We start from the raw sequence: 20,072 nt of genomic DNA on the forward strand, positions 1-20,072 counted from the left end.
GTCCAAACGTCTACAAATTTAAAACCCGACACCAATTTTTGTAGATAATTTGATGTGTAAAAACCAGGACGTTGATCTTGTGGGCGCAGGACACAATTAAAGTCTTCGCCACATATGACATGTTCCTTTGCACCCTGCAATTCAGGTCTGTCACAAAAAAAAAGAAAAAATAAAAAAAAAAAATATTTCTCTGTTGTCTCTGTTGAGTACCTGATGGGGCATATTTCAAATCCAAACATTTGCCACTTTCGCACATACAATTCGCCCGTTTGGGTGACACGCAACATTAGTGATCAGCATAGTGTTTCTCGCGAGAAGAGCAGTCCCCGTTGCCTGACAATTCGCATTGTTATACACTTGTATGGATGGGGGCAAGTCAAAATTTGTCACTTGTACCTCCTGGAGGAAGGCTATATCGAGGGTCGACTGAATGAAAAAGTCACCCAGAGCCTCTTGTTTATTACGGTTTTGCAGTTTATTAATGTTAATTGTGGCTATTCAGAGTGTGGTAAACATAGCTAAGTGGGTATTCCTAAACCTGATCAGGGATGCTTTAGCCCCCTTACTTACAAGAAGCTCTTATACATTATACCAAACATTAACACAAAAAAGCAGTAACACTATCACACGCATCATTAATTTTCCTGAAGTATTTTACTTTCATTAGCACTGACACTGGAACCTAGATTATTACCAGTTTGGGACCTGGTAATTCGCAGTCTTCTTGGTCGGTGGGTTGATTTCCGCATCCCTTTGAGAACTTTCTTGTGCTTCTGCTTCGTCTGCTGCTTCTGCTGTCCTTTCATGGGAAGTCCTTCACGTGCCTGAAAGTTTAGTTCACAAGCTTAGTGACTACCAAATAACCGCTTCGTCATGGAAATATGTTACAAAACTCGTTAGTGTAATCTGTCATACAAATGATAGGAATATTTTAATTGATCATCTACTGTTTCCAAACTTTAACTATTATCCACGACAGAAACAGAACAGTGTACAGTGGATACTGGGACACTATGCTTGGTTTGCCTCCACTTATCAGAACTCTGATTTTCATGAACAATTTGTGCATTACTTACGGCAAACTTCTCAAATGGTGTCAGTAAACAAAAAGAACAATTTCTATGCTAATTACGTAAATGTGCTGTAATCGCCGAGTTAGTATGTAATAAATTGTAATGTAATCAAGAAGTAAAAGAAAAAACGAAAAAAGTGGTTACCCTTATGGACTTACAAGCTGATGATCATAGGTTCAAACACCTCCGATGGCAGAAAATTTTCGCAAGTTTTAGACATATCCCACTGTGTTCATTGTTCATGCCATGTGAAATGGAATAATTCAGTTTAGAATTAACAATGTGGGGAGGGGAAATATTAAATTATGAAATCTGCATTTCAACGAACCGAGAAGTGGAGAGAAATTGGATAATTCTTATAAATATGAAAATTACATTCATGCTTTTAGTGATATAATCGCAGGTAAAATCAAAGATCTTACTTGGAAGATTTTTTCTTGATCTGTACTCGGCCAAAAGGCATTTCGCACCAATGTAATACATTCTCCAATACATTTTAAAATGTTATTGAATGTTTCATGTCGATAATTTTGATCAATGCATCAGTTCTTAACGTTGAGATGATATTTTCTGCAACTACCTCTTCTCTCCTCTCATCTCCAGTCCCTTGTGTTCTTCTCTTCTCCTTCTTCTCTCCCCTCCTTCTCCTCTGCTTTTATCTCATATCGCCTTCCCTACTTTTCTCGCATCTTGTCTCCATCCCACTCTTCTCCACTCCTCTTATCTCCTCTCTTGTCTTCGATTTCCGACTCCACTGCACTCTCTCCTCTTTTTTCGTTCTTCTCTTTTTCTCTCTTTTACTCTACTCTCCACTCCCTTCTTCTCATCTCCTCCCCTCCCCTGCTCTCGTTTTCATCCTCTCTTCTCTTCTTTGCTCCATTTTCCTCATCTCTCCTAGAATCTTTCTCCTTTCTCCTCACTACTTCTCTCCTCATCTATCCTCTCTTTCTTCTTCTCTACATTTCCTCTTCTCCTTTCACTTTCTCTTTCTCCTCTCCTTTGTCACCTTTCACTTTCTCTCACCTCTTTTTCTTTCTGTAGACTCATTAAGGATGACATACTAGAAAACCTATTTTTTTTCTATCAGAAAGAATTTTGTCATTTGCGATATAATAGTAATATTTTTATAATTTTACACAATAATACTTGTTTTTATTTCTTTCGCGTATTTCATAAATATCTATTGTGCATGTGGCAACCCTGAAATTGAGCCTAACTCTACACGCAACCCACCAATGCCTTGTGTAAATTGGGTTGCGTAGTTTAAAATGTCGTTGTCCTAAAACTTTTGAGAGACACTGTACAACAGTATTTTTTGATACACCAACTTCCTTTATACTATGTCCTTTGCCATAACCAAACTCAATTACCCCTTTCTGCTACTCGCAAGGAGAGAGTGCGACTTGGGAAACTGAGTTTGGCATGCAACTTGGTGTAGTGGTAGTGTACCCTACAGGTATTTATATGCCACTGCCATTTATTACAAAAAATGCTTCAAAATTTCAAAGCTATCCAAATGCATGTCATGAGGTGAAGATATTTTTGGATGTACAAGTGTCCCGCTGGCCCTGTGGGAATGTATTCTTTTCATGCACCAAAGGTTCTGGGTTTGATTCTTGTTTGGTTGACCCTGCTCCTTTCTATTATCTCAAGCAACTATTTATTGCATTTTATTTAATAATTTATTGAAATAAAAATGATACAAAATGTTACATTTTTGGGGTGAAATGTCATTTTGTCATTTGTCAAAATGTCAAATCATTCTGCATGATACTATTTTCAATTTTCTAATAATTGTTTAATTATCCATCTGTTATATTCAACAAAATTATATGTATAGCAAAGCGATACATATTTCCCATGTTTTCTTTTTCAATAAAACAAATCACAAGAATATTATTCACAGTTAATGCTGTTATTTAGATTTTTATTCGTACATGATCGAGAGTGGTAATTATTGTAAAAGCATGGAAACAAAATGTCTGAACAATTCACATAGCCAATATTGGATGAATTTTTCCAATGCATAGAATGCAATGAATAGTTGCTCATGATAATAGAAAGAAAGTATGGTCAACCAAAAGGGAATTGAATCCAGAACTTAAAAATTAATGTGCTTCCACACTGCCACCAGCACACTTGGAAATCCAACAATATGCCTCAAGACACACACGTGGAAATCTTTGAAACTTTGAAGCATTTTTATTCTAGGAAATGGCTGGCTCATGCTTGCTAGTACATTGACATATCAATACCACTACACGAAGTTCTCTCCCAAACTAGTTTCCCAAGCCATGCCCTCTCCTTGTCAGTACCATCTGTTGTGTTACTTATTTTTCAGGAGAAACAAACATATACTCTATGTGATCAGAAGTATCTGCACACCCATGTGAAAATGAAGTACAAGTTTTGGCCGCCCTCCATCAGGAACAGTGGCAGTCAATATAGTGTTGGCCCACCCTTAGCCTTTATGGCAGCTTTCATTCTCGCAGGCATACTTTCAATCAGGTGGTGGAAGGTTTCCTGGGGAATGGCAGCCCATTCCTCGTGGAGCGCCGAAATGAGCAGAGATATCGATGTGGTTGAGTGTGGTCTAGCATGATGTCGCCATTCCAAAACATCCCAGAGATGTTCTATGGGATTCAAATCAGGACTCTGTGAAGGGCAGTCCATTAGTGGGACTTTGTTGTCATCAAACCACTCCCCAACAAGTACAGTATGGACCGGTGCTCAATCATGTTGAAAGACATATTGGTCAACCCTGAACTGGTCTTTTATGGTAGGCAGCATCAAAGTGGTTAAAATGTCAATGTATGCTTGTACTGTGACATTGCCACGTAAAGTAACAAGGGAACCAAGCCCCTTCCAGGAGAAACATGACCATACTGTAACCCCGCCAACCCAAGAATTTTACTGTTGGCACTATACAGGCTGGTAGATGTTCAGTAGGCATTCACCACACCCACACCCTACCATTGGATGGTCACATTGTGTACCATGATTCATCACTCCGGGCAACGGTTTTCCACTGTTCTATAGTCCAGTTTTGATGCTCCTTGCACCATGCAAGGTGGCGTTTGACAATTGCCTGTGTGATGTTTGGCTTATGGGCAGCTGCTCAGCCATGGAAACCAAGTTACCTCACCTCATACCGAACAGTCTTGGTGCTTGGAGTAGATCCTGATGCAGTTCGAAATTTCTGTGGGATGGTGGCGATGGTTAATTGACGATTATGCTGTACAACCCTCTTCAACACTCAACGATCTCTGGAGGTCAACATGGGAGGTCAGCCTGCATGCTTTTGGGTTGTACATGTCCCTTCATGTTTTCACTTCACTATAACATCGAAAAAAGTGGACCTAGGGATGTTTAGGAGGGTGGAATTTACACAAGTGACATGCAACCACCTGACAACGTTGAAAGTCCGTGAGATCCTCAGACCATCCCATACTGCTGTCTCACGCTGTCTGTGAACTACTGAGAACACTGACCATGTGTTCCATGTGGTAGATGGCAGTACTGTGTCAGCCTCTATGATGAACACACATTTTGTGGTGTGTCCGGATACTTTTGATCACATAGAATTCATTGATTGCACACCACCACTGCTCCATCTATGAACTTTGTAGGAAATGATCCAGTTATTCATCAGCATGCTCAGTGTTCCATGTACAGTGCCATTTGTAAGTCTCTGAAGTTTATCATGTATAAAAACAGGAGGTGTCTAATATTTTGTTCAGTGAACTTTTTTGTGTATATCAGCACTGCAAAACTCTTTGTGGTACCTACCCCTTCGTTCATGTGCTAATCATCATAATTAGTAAAATGTGTCAGTAAGGTGATATAAAATAATAAAAATACGAAAGTACTATGTGCTAATCTCTACTACTTTCCAGAATTGACCTGGTCGATAGCCCGAGAGACTTTATTCAACAATCTCTACTATGTTTGTTACACTTTGTAAAATATATACTATAATTCAAAATTGTAACATTACAGAATATCATTGTCGAATTTCTAGACCTATTTTTACACATATGTTGTGAAGTATTTCTTTTGCTCTAAGATTGATAATTATAAATAATCTAATCACATGCAAGAAGTAACCCACTTGGCTTTTAGTGACCCCTCCCCTTTCTGTTTTCTTAGCTCCCCACTAAGTATTCCAACTATTTCTATGATGGCAATACCATTTACGTTGAGGGGATACATACAGTCACAGAAAATTTTGGGTTATAAGGACTCCATTTACTTCATTTCCATCAATGAAAATATAACCAACTTCAAGATGTATATGCAAAATTGTAAAATATATCACAGGTTTTGAATGGAGCTTGCAACAACTCTGTAGCTTTATACATTAAAGACAGAATAGAGAAATTAAAAACTAAAACTTATGTAGAGTGAAGTGTTGTTCCTGATTGCAATATTGAGCTTAATTTCAGTTATAATGAAATAGTTAAGCAAGACCTTTAACAATCAGTTACACTACAAGTTGCATGAAATATACCGTATTCTCGCGTCTATTAGCCGCACGCGTGTATAAGCCGCACCCCCTTTTTTGGCCTTAGATTTCAGGATAATAATATTTCTTGTGTATAAGCCGCACGAGTGACTTTTTTTTTTTTTGCGTAGGTAGAAAATTTCAAGTAAGTATTTTAAAAGTATTTTAACCTTTATTTTATTTAGCGCAATGATCTACATATTAATACCGTATCATTCAGTTTGAGTCCTCAAAGCCCTTATTCACTGTCGTTGCTGCTACTCGTTGAAATATTTTCTGCACAAGAGGTATTGTCATCTTCATCACTAACATCATCATCCCACAACATTTCATCCTAGGTACCATCTAGGGCATTGGATATGCCGCACTTCAGAAAACCCTTCACAACTGTCTCAGACTTTACACTTTCCCATGCTGCCAGAATCCATTCACACACTTGCTTGACAGTCGGACGTTTGATCTTTCCTGTTGCTGTAAGCTCGTGGTTTCCTGCACTAATCCAGTCATTATACAGACGCCGGAACGCAGCTTTAAACGAGCGAATTACACAAACGTCTAGGAGCTGCAGTACAGACGTTAGACCCCCAGGAATCACAGCTACATCCGTTTTCAACTGTTGCAATTTTGTCTGTATTCTGTCTGTTAGGTGACCACGAAAGCTGTCCCACACCAGCAAACTCTTTTGCTTCAGCAATGCACCAGACCTTCTATTCCACACTTTGTCTATTCAGTCCAATACCAGTTCTTCTTCCATCCATCCTTTCTGCTGGGCACGTATGATAATACCCGGCGGAAATGCCTCCTTTGGCACATTCTTAATCTTCAGCACAACATACGATGGCAGTTTCCTACCATCCGCAAGAACACCCAACATTACAGTGCATCGTTGTTTCTCTCCACCCGTGGTCTTGATCGATACGGTGTGCGAGCCTCTCGGTGCAACTGTGCTGGGCATAGGCATGTCCCAGTAAATAGGTGTTTCGTTCGCGTTGCCGATCTGAGACAAGCTATAATCATTGGACTTTCGCATTCGAATCACGTATTTGTGAAATTTAACAATTTTCTGATCAAAGTCTGCAGGGAAATGTTGCGCAATTGTTGTCCTACGGCGAAGCGATAAACTTTTCCTACGCATAAAACGTGAACACCATCCTGCACTAGCTCGGAAAGCTTGACGACTGGTGTCTAACTTTGAAGCTACTTCACGAGCTTGAAAACGTATCATGTCTACGGTTACAGCATAGCCAGCACTTCTCCTCTCATTTACAAAGGCCAAAACTTCTTCTTCTACCTGTGGAAATTTGGCTCCTTTTCCACAAAATGTCTTTCTCTTGCCACTTGTTGCAGCAAGTTGTTCCTTCTGATTTCTCCATCGACGAATGTTAGACTCGTCCACATCGTAATATCGCGCTGCAGATCTGTTGCCGTTTCCTTCAGCATATCGTATCGCTTGAAGTTTAAAATGAGCATCGTAGCTGATTCTTCTGCCAGACATCCTCCCTTTAATAGTACCAACCTTGACCTCAGGCCCACAACCTTCTTTAACAACTTCACTTTACTGAATGGTTTCCAGATCAATACGACAGTAAGGATGATTCGTGTTCAAAGATAAGATATTATCATATTGTTGCAAAAAAATATTTAAAGATAAGATATCATATTGTTGCAAAGCCTGCTACAGATGCATTGTTGTTGGATTTGCTGTTAATGAATCCATTATGTGATAAAGATAACAAATCAACGTATGTATTTTAGTATCCTAGCAGTAGCTGCACTTTCTTTCATTCGCGTGTATAACCCGCACATGCTTTTCTTATCATTCGCGTGTATAAGCCGCACCCCATTTTTTGGTCCACTTTTCGGGGAAAAAAGTGCGGCTTATAGACGCGAGAATACGGTAGCTAACTTTGGAACAGTAGTTCTATTTCTTTAAAATAACAGAACCATTACATTGTGTGAGTTAGGTCTGTATGAACCCAAAATATTAATCTACAACAATGCACATCCTGTAACAGAAAAATTAACTTAAAAGTTCTTAATACTTTGGGAGAAATATTTTACCATTTATTACAGAAGTTTCCAAGATTGCATATTTCTCCATGTAAGGATGTATAAAGCCAACTAATAGAAGGAAAATAGGAGGAAAATATGCCTAAGAAAATGTTTAGAAACCACTAAGGATCATTCTTTAAATTATACCATAGATTATATACAGAGGTTTCACAAATGTTCGTCAAGCACCACATAAAACAAAGAATTCCCTGAAGAAGATAATGATAGAAAATGCCAGAAAATCAGAGGTTGTCAGGACTTCTGTTTTTGTTCTACATGCCTGCATAGGTGTTTTATTTCTATGATATTTAATTAACCCTTTGTTGTCATGCACAGTCTCTAGATTCTGGTGTGTTTTTTTTTACATCGATCTTTGTCTAGCTGAGTTTCTGACCTTCCTCTTTTACACCAAAACTTTGTTTTCAGTGGTAGTCAGATCTTTGAGCCACTAGGGATTGTTTGTTGAAGTTCCCAGTCTCAGAGTCTGTGTGTAACTATCGGCCTACCTAGATTTGACTGAAAATCTGGTCTGCCATTCCATGTATAACTATCGAAGAGTGCTCTTTTATTTATTTGTGCATTGTGATTTTAATTAAACTGTGATACTTATGCAGTAACTGAACAGTTAGTGTAATGAGATTGTCATGAACAAAGAAGAGCATATAAAACAGCTTTTCCTGAAAATTCCTATGGAAGTGGCTCAATAGATGGACAGTTTGATTCAAATGACCATTGATACCCATCTGTGCAACATGCATAAGAATGTATGAAGACTATTGGTAAACACCGTTTTCCATGTTAAACTGTGAAATGTGCATGCTCTATAATGTGGTAAACGTGAAATGTGGCTGGTAGACCCCTTAAGTAGTTCAAATGGCATGTAAAGAGGTCACTAGTGTGCATGTTCTTATGGGCTGATGTGCGGAACAATGCGATTTCCCAACGCTTTCGCTTTTGGCACTTACAACGTATACCACTTTTAGTCCTCATTTTATTTGCAAAAGAAATTATTTTTTTCAATTGCCTCCTGATGTCACAGTGATAATGACAACACATTGTAATCAAAGGATCCTGGGTTCGATACCCAGTGGAGGCACATAGGGTTTGCATTAATTTTAAACTATAGGTTCAATCCCAATTAGCTTTTCTGTGCATGAAGTGGACTTAAAACAAAAACTAAAAAAAACAACTCATTTTTTCCAATTTTATGGCTGCACACGTAACATTGAAATTTTCATTATGTCGAATATTACGTATTTTGTCCTGTGTATTTAATTTAAGAATGTATATTTTATAGTTTTATAGAAGCAAAAAAATATTTAATGATAATAATTGAGGGTTTCACATTTTAGATCTTTAATTGAAAATATTTTAAGACCCAATCTTTGACACTGTGAGAGACCATCAACATACTTTTTTGTTCGACCCCTGAAGGCTTAATATATGATACATATGTACAAAATATTTTTTTTATGGTAAACCAGATCAAATTTTCAGAATATGCCAATCTAACCTAGCATATACGCAGGAGCATTTGCTCAAATTACGTGCTCACATTCCCAGGACAGCTTCATCTTTTCTCCCAGGAAGACCTAGTATACTGCCCTGCATGATATGTAACCAATTTGATTAGGCTGTGGAAGTGCACTATTTAACATTGAAATATTCTATTTATATTTAGTTTTGACTGCAAAGCAAGCAATTAGAAATGGAATGAAAATATTTATTTGCATTAAAATAATTAAGATAAAAGAATATATTTACATTTGTGATTTTATTTTGTAATAGGATTAGGAAACATGATATATTATTTACCATAATTTTATTTTTTTCCTGTTTGTAGAAGAAGACCACAAAGGCAATTTCAGGCTGCACACCTAAAGTACAAAAAAAGTGGAAAGAAGCAGTTGAAGAAGCTGAAGTGGCAAGAGGCATGATAAGGTGAATATTCATTGCAACTTGCATGTTCTCTAATGCAACACTATTGGGTTGGTAGACAAACAGCAATCAGAACAGGTGAAAGTATTTCGTGGGGATACTAAAATCAACTAAATGGTCATTTACTTTTGATATTTTAATTTATTTCTTTATTTTTCTCTTTTAATGTAAGATTTTGACAGGGTGTAATATTTGACTGCTCAAATAATAACTTTCCTTGCTTGGCAGTAGACCTTGAAAACTTGTAGATGGTCATATGATATGACCCTTGTCATCTGATAACTAACTTTGGACAAAAACTGGTTCATAACGTTCCCATAAGTGTTCTGGTGTTCTTCCCTATTGAAAAAACTCTGTAAAAAGTACCTTCTTCCATAAGCAAGGATGAAAAGAACTGTTTATTTAACAAATCCAAGTAGCCCTAAGCATTTAAGGTTCCGTTGATGGAAAATTGACTAACCAATCGTGTTCCACACAGCACGTCACACCATTAACTTACCAGCACTAACCATTCAGCTTTGATCTGTCAAAAATGGGTTATCAGATAAAAAGCATCGAATATTCTGTTTATATACTTCCTTCTGAACATAAACATTAGCCTTGTCACTGTGAAGGACTTTTAATTCAATGGAAGCATCACACTGGTAATTGTTCGCGACAACCATTCATAATGAGCAGCTCTTCATGGATGTATCCGATTAAAATCATTTGCAATGGCATGCGAACGCCTCTCCCTAGACGTCACTTTGATCTCGATGCATTACCGATGCGCTAAACAAATTTTAAGGCATTTTTCTAACACCTCAAAAAGGAGCAAATTGGTACAAGAATTCAGTCATAACTTTTTACTGGTTAAAGATACGTTGAAAAAATCTTCACCATTGCATTTCTCGTGAAATTCTAGCCCATTTTGATATTTCATATGACCCCCTTCCCATTTAAAATTCTGAAGTTTAATTCAAGATGGCGTACATCAAGATGGTCGCCGACCATGCGGGTGTCGTCAATGTGGTTCCCCCTTGTCCTGATAACGATTGGTCATCACCATTTCGATGTTGCGCGCTGCAGTGGCCTTGTACCGGGGCTGTTAAGTGACTTATTGAGCCACCCTGTATATATTTGCTGTAGTTTAGATTTTATATATTATAGTTCCATTACATTGGTTTTATTTGAAATTCTGGTACACAAGTGTGCTTTATTTCTATTAAAAGATTATTCATTGATCTAAAGTTTAGCATTATAATACAAAACTCTCTGAAATGCAATTCTCTTTTGTGACAATATTGCTGGCTGTGGAATTAGAGATTTTGATATTTTGCCTATCAGGTAACCAAAAAGAGAAAGGTCACCAGTAAGAATGTCTGTAAGGGTGGTGGGGTAGCCACCTTTCTTCAAAATGACCAAAGAATCCCCCAGCTAGGAATTTTCACTTCAAGCACTGGGGGAGAGTTAGGTTTCATATCTTGCCCTTCAATTATAAAAACTCATATTTTACTAGGGATGGGACCGATTAATCGGTACTCTATCGGTATCGGTCGATATAGGCATATCGGTGTTTCGGTTTATCGGTAAAATTACCGATTATTATACCAATCCAATATATCGATAAATATCTTATAATTTAGTGTAAAATTCTGCCTTTTGTTTTAATTTTTATGAATAATCTCTATGCCCTTCTTTCTAAAAAAGTAAATGTCTAAATATTCAACTTCTTTTGCACTGCGGTCACCTCGAAACACACATTTATTAAATCAATTAACATTTCAGGTTCATCAAGGACCATTTCTAATTTTATATTGGATCGGTAGAATATCGGTTATCTGTATCGGTAAATTTTATATCGGTACTTTATTGGTATCGGCCAAAATTTCATATCGGCCCATCCCTATATTTTACCATTATTATTATTATTATTATTATTATTATTATTATTATTTTACAAATCATAAAATTTAAATTGAATTAAAAATACCTTGTCATGGTTGTCAAGTTCAGACTTAAGTCCACTATGTAAATAAAAACTGAATTCGATTTGCTTGTTTTCCATAAACAACTCTCTTTATTTCTTTGTGTTCTTGTACTTTTTTCATGGTGCACAAATACCAAACAGAGAACAGTTAATCTGCTGTCTTTTATGGCACCCCTCATCCATGATTCCATGCTACAGTTTCACCATTCCAATTATATGAAGTTTTCCAGAAATCTCATGCCACCCCTGGCTCTCCCTCTGCTGGCCCCCTTTAAAAAATAGTTCTTACAGTTTTCCAAGATCCTAAACTGTATTGAAAGCAGTCTGTTGATGTTAAGGGTCAACCTCTCCACCTGGTATGTTTTGTTCCTGTTGGTGTAATTCCTGTGCTCCATGAAGTCTGGTGAAGTGTCTCAGTAATTCCATATCAGTGCAGAAACCACCTACTTAGCCTTCATCTCCTGCAAAAGTTGACATTTCCTGTGACAGAGGATGTCTGTTCTCATTATCCAATCAGTGGAAAGATCCATTCTTTGAGGCTTTAAACATGTGATAAGTGAGTCCTGTATACCACTCCCGGGCACATCTGCCATCATCTTTACTGCATGCATGAAGCTGTCCATAATCGAAACCACCACTGCATCCAATTTTTTGATTCAATGCATGTGGTTTCATGCAATACAAAATGTGCCAACAGGACAAACAATTAATGCCACTATTGCACTGCTGGAACATGCCCTCAAAACATTGAAAACTGAATGAATCATAAATGTGGCATTTTTTCCATGAGAAAGTGAGACTACATGGGTCTAAGATGACTATTGAGACCTGTATTTATTCAGAAACATTTCAGCACCCATTATATTCCACAGATATTGCACAATAAGACTATCACTTGTTCCATTTGCTGGACAGACACCTTGGAGGATAACAGACTAAACTCAGGCTCAATGTGGTGTAAGGGGTGACCTTCACCCAAAAATCAACTTTGATTCCATGTAGTACAGAACAGTGGGCATCTAGAACTACAATCTGGACCTATAGTCCACTGTAGAGCTGTGTGTTTTGCTGTATTTTGTCATGTTTCATGTCCTTATATGTACTGCAATCCCCTTTACAGCCTCAGCTTTTAATTTAGGTAAGGAGAGTTTAGTCCTCATAGACAATTTTTTATTTTAGTTATGGTAAACTGCTTGACCCTGTATAATGATTAGTTTTAATTTAAAATATTTATACAGCATTTCATTTTATGGTTCTTTTCTAAGCAATATTTGTCCAGTGGATGCCCTTTTGCAGATGGCATTCTTGTTCTGTAGACCCCTGCCCCCACCTTAAGTGTTTTTATAAATCAGGATCCACCTAAACCTTGCAGATGTGAAAGCATCAATGGATTCTAATGAGTTTTATCACTATACAGTTCATGATCTTCCATAACATAGGTTAGCACATCACTCTATGATGCAAGGAGTCCCAGGTTTGAATCCCAGTCTGGGCATGGATGTTTGTGAGTATCCATTCATCAAATTCATCATATGTGTTCTCCCATGTTTGCAGCTCCATCAAAGCCACAACCCACTAAATTGCTCATATTCATCCTAAGCACTCACAAATCTTTAAAATTGTCTCTGTCACAGCTTTAGCAGTCATGTCATAAATTGGCACAAAACAAAGGAAGTCTCTTCGAATACAGCTGGATTCCAAAATAAATTAATGTATAGTGAACACTCTTCCATTCCTAACACATCTAAAGTTTCGTCTCCCAATATGGTAAAATGCTGACTCGTTTATCTTGCAACATTTCTTGTTTTAAATCAGCTCACCAGAAGTTTTTATCATTTTGTATTGGATAACTGGATTGAAGTAAGATGCATGCTTCCTGCAGGTTTGGATATGACCCTTTAGGGTATTGTCACCTGCCTTTACACCTAACATTAAGAAAGTCCTAACTTTCCATACTTGTGACTTGGATCTTCATGACTTAGCAAATCATGACTTCGGACTGAAGGGACATCTGACTTGTGTCATTTGGAAGGAGCCAATCAACAGCAATGTTTCACACCATAGTGGCATGACAGACTGCACAAGCCTGATTTTGATTTGTCAAATCCTCAAGCTTAACATGTTGCTTTCAATTTGGTGTCATCATCACCTCAAAGTGGCAGCTTGTATTCACCACAGAAGAAAAATCTTTCATCAACTAGTGGGAATGTCCCTCACTCTCAATTTTCTTCTTCCTCCTTGATTGGGCACTTTTTGATTAAACAGGTAACATCTTATGTGTTTGCACACACAGGAGATGTACTGTGTAGACATTTTAGCAAAAAATGCAGGCTTGACTAGGATCCGAACCAGGGTCTCTTGTTTACCGTGCCATTTCTCTACCAACCTAACTACCAACAGTGATGGCAAAAAATCAGGCAAAGCCAGGGCTGGCTTAGTAGTTCAGTTGGTACAACAATTGAAAATAGAATAGTATGCCTGAGACCATGATTTGGGTGCTGATCGAGCCTACATTTTTTGCTGAAATTTCTACATATACAACATGTTCTTCTTGACATTCATAATATTTTCAACATTAATTGCTACCCTTTTGTGGCAGTTAGTGTTTGAGTTTGAGTGTGTCTTGAAACAAGTTGACTTAAAAGCCCTTTTCAACCCACATAAGTCTCGGACCACATACACAAAATTTTGTCTGGACACAAGTAAATCATCACTCAAAACTTTTCAGTTGACCTGTGCAGCTTATTTCCTTTTTAATAAACCTCTCCAATACCCGGTACTGTTAAAATATTCACTTTAGAGACCTTTGATCTCTTGGCCCAAACTTAGCACTACACTAAGTTCCACTGTTGTTAATGTCTTTAGCTTTGGAGGCAAACTGGAAATAGTCCTAGACTTTGGTACTTTACGAGAAATTGAGTCACTAGTCTTCTTTATTTTCAAATCACTAGATCTTATAAAACTGTCAGTGGACACTGACTGATCAGTAATTGACTGTATGAACTGTCACACTTACCCCTGAAGTCTCATTAACTGACTCTGTTGTACAGATCGACTGGGAAATCCAATCTGTATATTTATATGCTTATAATATTCTGGAATGTTCTGCACCCTTTCCAGAAAATAAGTAATACAACTAATTGTCCCGCTTGTGGTGCTACCTTTGACAGTACTTTGTTGTGCAGCTTCCAAATGTTGACAAATTTTTAAACAATGCCCCCTGGCTCTCCCCTTGAATTCATGCCTTAATCCACTATTTGATTGGTTTGAAGTAGGAGATTCTGGGGTAAGTTTATCGTGGTTACGTGTTAACATTTTTGCAGGTCTTAAAATTTACAAAATACTATTGATAAATGCTAAGGGCAATACCTGTGGATTTTTTTATTTCATCATACTCTTAAAACTTGTAAAGTTATTGCTTGTTTTAGGAAGTGTGTTAATATTTCCAATTCACTCTGTATATGAGGTTTGAATTTGAATTTGAATTTAAAATTTTGGGTGCATCAGCACTAAGGCTATTTTGCACCTGTCACATTATTTGGGGTCCAGCCCCTTATCATTATAAATAACAACTCTAACGTTGCATAACTAAAATCATGAAATATTAAAATCTTCTGACTTTCGTTAAAAGCTTAGGCTGTAAAGGAGCCCTCAGCACAAATAAGGACAAAACACAGGGCAACACAAACAAAATTATACTGGCTATGGAGCCAGTCGCCAGAGCCTCGTTAGTCTTCAGTCCAGGGTGTATTACGTGGAAGTGAGGTTGACTTTTGGGTGCCTAAGTGGAAGGTCACCCCTTACACCCCTGTATATGAGGTGAGTGGACTATGTGTGCAGGGTCAGTTAACCACATGTGTAATCATGTGTAATTGTATCCCTCATATAGTTGGAATATTTTATGTTCAAGTTAAAATTTCCACATTACAAAAAATTGTTCAAATGTCATTTGAGGAGAGTTGCCACACCTAAGAAACAATTGGCTGAAAAAGCTTTTTTTTTGTATGATTATATTTTTGACCCAACCCTAATTTAGCCTTGTATCCATGGATGCATTTGGCCAGCTCTTCTAAGAAATACGGGCATGAAGAATGGTTTCTGCGAGGTTCTTCCCTCCCTGGCAGCTGTCTTATGCCAACTTAGCTCTTTTGAAGCTAGATCTATCTCTTTTTCACACTTGTTTGGCTGTAAACTGCCCCCCACCCCTGCCCATAATGATGCCATCACTGGCTCCAACCAACATGGACCAACTTTTGTCATGAGTGTACATTTTGCACGTGACTTGATATTGTTATATTGGCTGTGTTGCCCCAAACCCTCTTCTCCCCAGTTACTTTTTTATAGCACCATGACTGATGTGAAGATGACAGAATATTGTTATCCGGGAATCCTTTATTTCCTATTTCATATGACTATCGGTAGATTATTGACAGTGATCAGAACACTACAATTTAAAAGTAGCTTTGCTACAGTTACAGCCACTATTCCAAAAATGTAGCTTGCTACTCTACTCCTGTGCTCTACTCACTACTTTGCTACTTTTGTGTAACTCTTGCATAAATTCAGATACAAGCAAAAATCTGAAAATTGATACACTTGTCATTGAAAGAGAAGGAAAAGAGAACATTCATGAAAGGTTTTGAACATGCATTAACAAACAAGTCCTCAGAAAGAAGTACGGGCCGATATTTGAAGGGGCTCTGCAATTTATAAAGGTAGAAATTAATTTATTTACTATGTGATTACAGATTACTATAGTAAAGGAATATCACATTGTTTTGTGGAGAGAGAGAGAGAAAGAGAGACTCAGAGAGAGCGAGCTGGTCATCTCAAATGAAACAAAACTGCTTACCGTTTTACCATGGATATTATTTTCATTATTTTAATGGTAGTTCAACATATTTTTGTTTATTTTTGAGAAGACATTTGGGGTAGCCAGGTACCTTTGGCACCTCTGTGTGCACACCTATGCCTGTAAGAAGTATCTACAGCATTTTCAAACTGGCCGAGACAAAAGAATTTCCAACAAATGCAGACTGAAATTCAAGACTCTTCATTTCATTCTAAAATGTCCCCATAATATATTTCGAGTGTCATGCAGTACCAATAATCGTTATTCTCGAGATTCACATACGACATGTTGATGAAATCGATGAACTGAGGAATGCAAACATAGTATGTTCGCCACCTTGTTTCACACGCAAACTGTTATTTATTTCTAAATGGCTAATCGAGTCCCTCACGTAATACGGGGGTTAACCCTTTAGTGAAAAGAATGAGTCGTAAAAGCTCTTGCAATAAAATTAAAAACATCATTTAAACATTAATTAATTCACACTTTAAAACTAATATATAATAACTAAACTCAATCCAACCTGGAAAAAGGTGTCACTACATCACGTGTGCATTACGAGTACCCAATACAGCTTAGTGTTTGACATAAGTATGGATAATGTCTTATTAGCAAAATTTAAAAAAGCAAGAACCTGGGTATAAATCAGATTCTTAGTTCATTCTGCATAATATTTACCTAGGCTAAAGAAGGACATTTCAGAAAAATATCACCAAAAAGTAATAAATAAATAAATAAATAACATTGTATGTATTATGTTATGAAGCAAAAAAAAATAAATCATTCTGCAGCTATTTTTCAAACCTAGAGAGCTGTTTTATCAAAATCTATTTTTGTGATTGCTTCTTATTAGTAGAACGAATATAAAATTGTTAATTTTTTGCAATATAATTAAGCCTTGTTTCCATATTAAAAACACTAAGTTGCTGACCAAGGCAGTTTATTAAGATAAAAAACACTTAACAGGTAACGTTTCAACCCTGTATCAGGGTCTTCCTCAGACGAAGAACTAACTAGTCTGAGGAAGACCCTGATACAGGGTTGAAACGTTACCTGTTAACTGTATTTTATCTTAATAAAATGCCTTGGTCAGCAACTTAGTGTTTTTGTTATTTTTTGTATTATTTTGGATACCATATTGAAATTAGAAGATAACAGGTATATAAAATGGCGATTAAAGGGACATATCAAATCACCTCTGTCTTAGTATTTCAATATAGACCTAACTAAACAACTTTGTGTGTTGCTGGAGGAAGCAACGTGAAGAAGAGATTTTTATTTGTTTAATAGATTACCTTAATCATACCCAGACCAGAAGCCGAAGTTTGGCCAAGTTATGGCAGACAGTTAATTATATTTCTATATTTTTGCCACATTTCAAGTATCTATATCGTAGGGATGTGATGACCTCATCGCCCAGTGACTTGTTCACTGCAGTTAGTCAACCAACAGAGTGAAATGGTCAACATTTTGCTCCGTTGGGATTTACAGAGCTGTCCTGTCATGGCTCTATGAGCGTCCCACAATTGGCAGAAGTGGGGTATGGTTGGTGGACTACAATGTGATCCTCCCATCTAGATCCGAGGGATCCGCTGACCAATGACAGGTGCGGTCCTCCATTCATATTAGGGGTTAGACATAGAGTTGACAACTCTGCACTGTAAAAAGACATGTCAAGAAACATCAATATGAGGCCATGGATGTTCCCAAGGTAAAATATTCCGGATCTCCTGGTGGGGACTACTTTGGGAGGTCCCTGGACTAAGGATAAGATCTACATTAGGAATAAGGATATTAAATTAGGCACCTGGAATGTTCTGAGCATTTACCGGCCTGGGGCATTTCAGTGTACAGTTAAGGAGATAGTTAAGTACAAATTAGATGTAGTAGCTGTCCAGGAACTTAAGTGACCAGGAGAAGGGAATTGTAAAACTAGAAAATATATTTTTTTCTATGGTGGTACTGAAAATCATAATTTTGGAACAGGCTTTTTCATAAATAATAGAATTATCTCTGCTCTTAAATCAGTAGAATTTATTAATGATAGGATATCGTATGCAGTTTTACAGGGTAGGTGGTGTAAAATTATTTTAATAAACATACATGCACCAAGGGAAGATAAAGATGATAATACTAAAGATGATTTTAATACAGAGTTAGAACAGGTCTTTGATAAATTTTCTCAGTATGATATGAAAATTCTGTTAGGTGACTGTAATGCACAGATTGGCAAAGAAGAGACATTTAAACCCACGATTGGTAAAGAAAGTCTTCATGAATTAAGTAATGATAATGGTATAAGATTGATTACTTTGCAACCTCAAAGAATTTAATTGTGAAAAGTAGCACTTTTAAACATAAAGATATCCATAAATATACCTGGTCTTCTCCAGATGGTAAAACTCATAATCAGATAGATCATATTCTCATTGATAAGAGAAGGCATACTAGTATAATTGACGTTTGTACACATAGAGGTGCTGACTGTGCCAGTGACCATCATTTAGTAATTGCTAAATTAAGAGAAAGGTGATAAATCATAAGCAACAAAATCTAAAAGTTCTAAAATTTGATACAGGAAAGTTTACTGATGAAAGAATTAAGAAAGATTACCAAATTAAACTGTCAAATAGATTTGATGTTTTGCAGGATTTAAATGATGATGAAAATATAAATGAAACAGACATAAATAAGAATTGGGAGCACATACGTAATGCAATAGAATCAGCAGCTAAAGAAAGTATAGGATACCATAAACCAATAAAAAAGTAAGCCATGGTTTGATAATGAATGTCATAATCTAATAGCAATAAGAAATTAGGCTAGACTTAGGTGGTTAAATTACTCTGATGATACAAATCTAAGCAATTATAATAGAATAATGCGAGAAGTTAACCGCACGTTTACAGGGAGGCGACAGACCTGGAAAACCTGGAAAACTGGGAAAAGTCAGAAAATTTGAGGTGAGTCAGGGAAATGTCAGGGAATTTCGTCCTCCGGGAATTTTAAATTCGAACACTCTTTGGAGGAAAATTGTTATAACTCGGGCACTATGAGAGCAATCTACTTTTGCAGCTAAAACATCAGCGCATTGAACCGTGTAGTGGAGTTTGCTCCTTCTTCTCCCGCAATTTGTTAAGATGGCACAAATTTTAGTATTCTTTTCAAAGAAGTGACATTTCTCAAGAGAATGAAACATGTTTCATGCTCTTGGGTGCCATACAAGTTGAATAATAATCCAAAATGTGATTATTATTTTTTTTTTACGAAAAATAGGTAATTTGCATTTTTGGAGGAAAATTGTTATAACTCGGGCACTATGGGAGCAATCTACTTCGGATAAGTTTTGTTTTGCAGCTAAAACATCAGCGCATGCAACCGTGTACAATTTAGAACACCGGACCTAGAAAGGGGGGCTTGGGGGGGGGGGGGGCACGTACCCCGAATTTCAATGGAAAAAACAAAAATCTGGAGTTTGCTCCCTCTTCTCCCGCTATTTTGGGGAGAAGGCGCGAACTTTAGTATTCTTTTCAAAGAATGGACGTTTCCAAAGAGAACGAAACATGTTTCATGTTCTTGGGTGCCATACAAGTTGAATAATAAGCCAAAATGTGATTTTTGTTTTTACGAAAACTAGGTAATTTGCATATTGTTCAGAAAATTGTTTGTAACTCGAGCATTATG

At 37.1% G+C, this 20,072-nt stretch overlaps 1 protein-coding gene across 2 annotated transcripts in view; it reads left to right on the top strand.

Moving 5' to 3' along the window:
- LOC145984493 (histone-lysine N-methyltransferase NSD2-like) overlaps window positions 1-20,072 on the top strand; it is a 514,670-nt gene that overhangs the window by 91,132 nt on the left and 403,466 nt on the right. For both annotated transcript variants that reach the window (XM_083118148.1, XM_083118150.1), the window contains exon 4: window positions 9,473-9,570. In XM_083118148.1, the coding sequence (XP_082974274.1) occupies window positions 9,473-9,570 (98 nt within the window). The remainder of the gene's footprint in view (window positions 1-9,472; window positions 9,571-20,072) is intronic.

This window comes from Lepisma saccharinum, chromosome 2 (assembly GCF_977018435.1).
Source record: "Lepisma saccharinum chromosome 2, izLepSacc3.1, whole genome shotgun sequence".
NCBI classification, from domain to species: Eukaryota; Metazoa; Arthropoda; class Insecta; order Zygentoma; family Lepismatidae; genus Lepisma; species Lepisma saccharinum.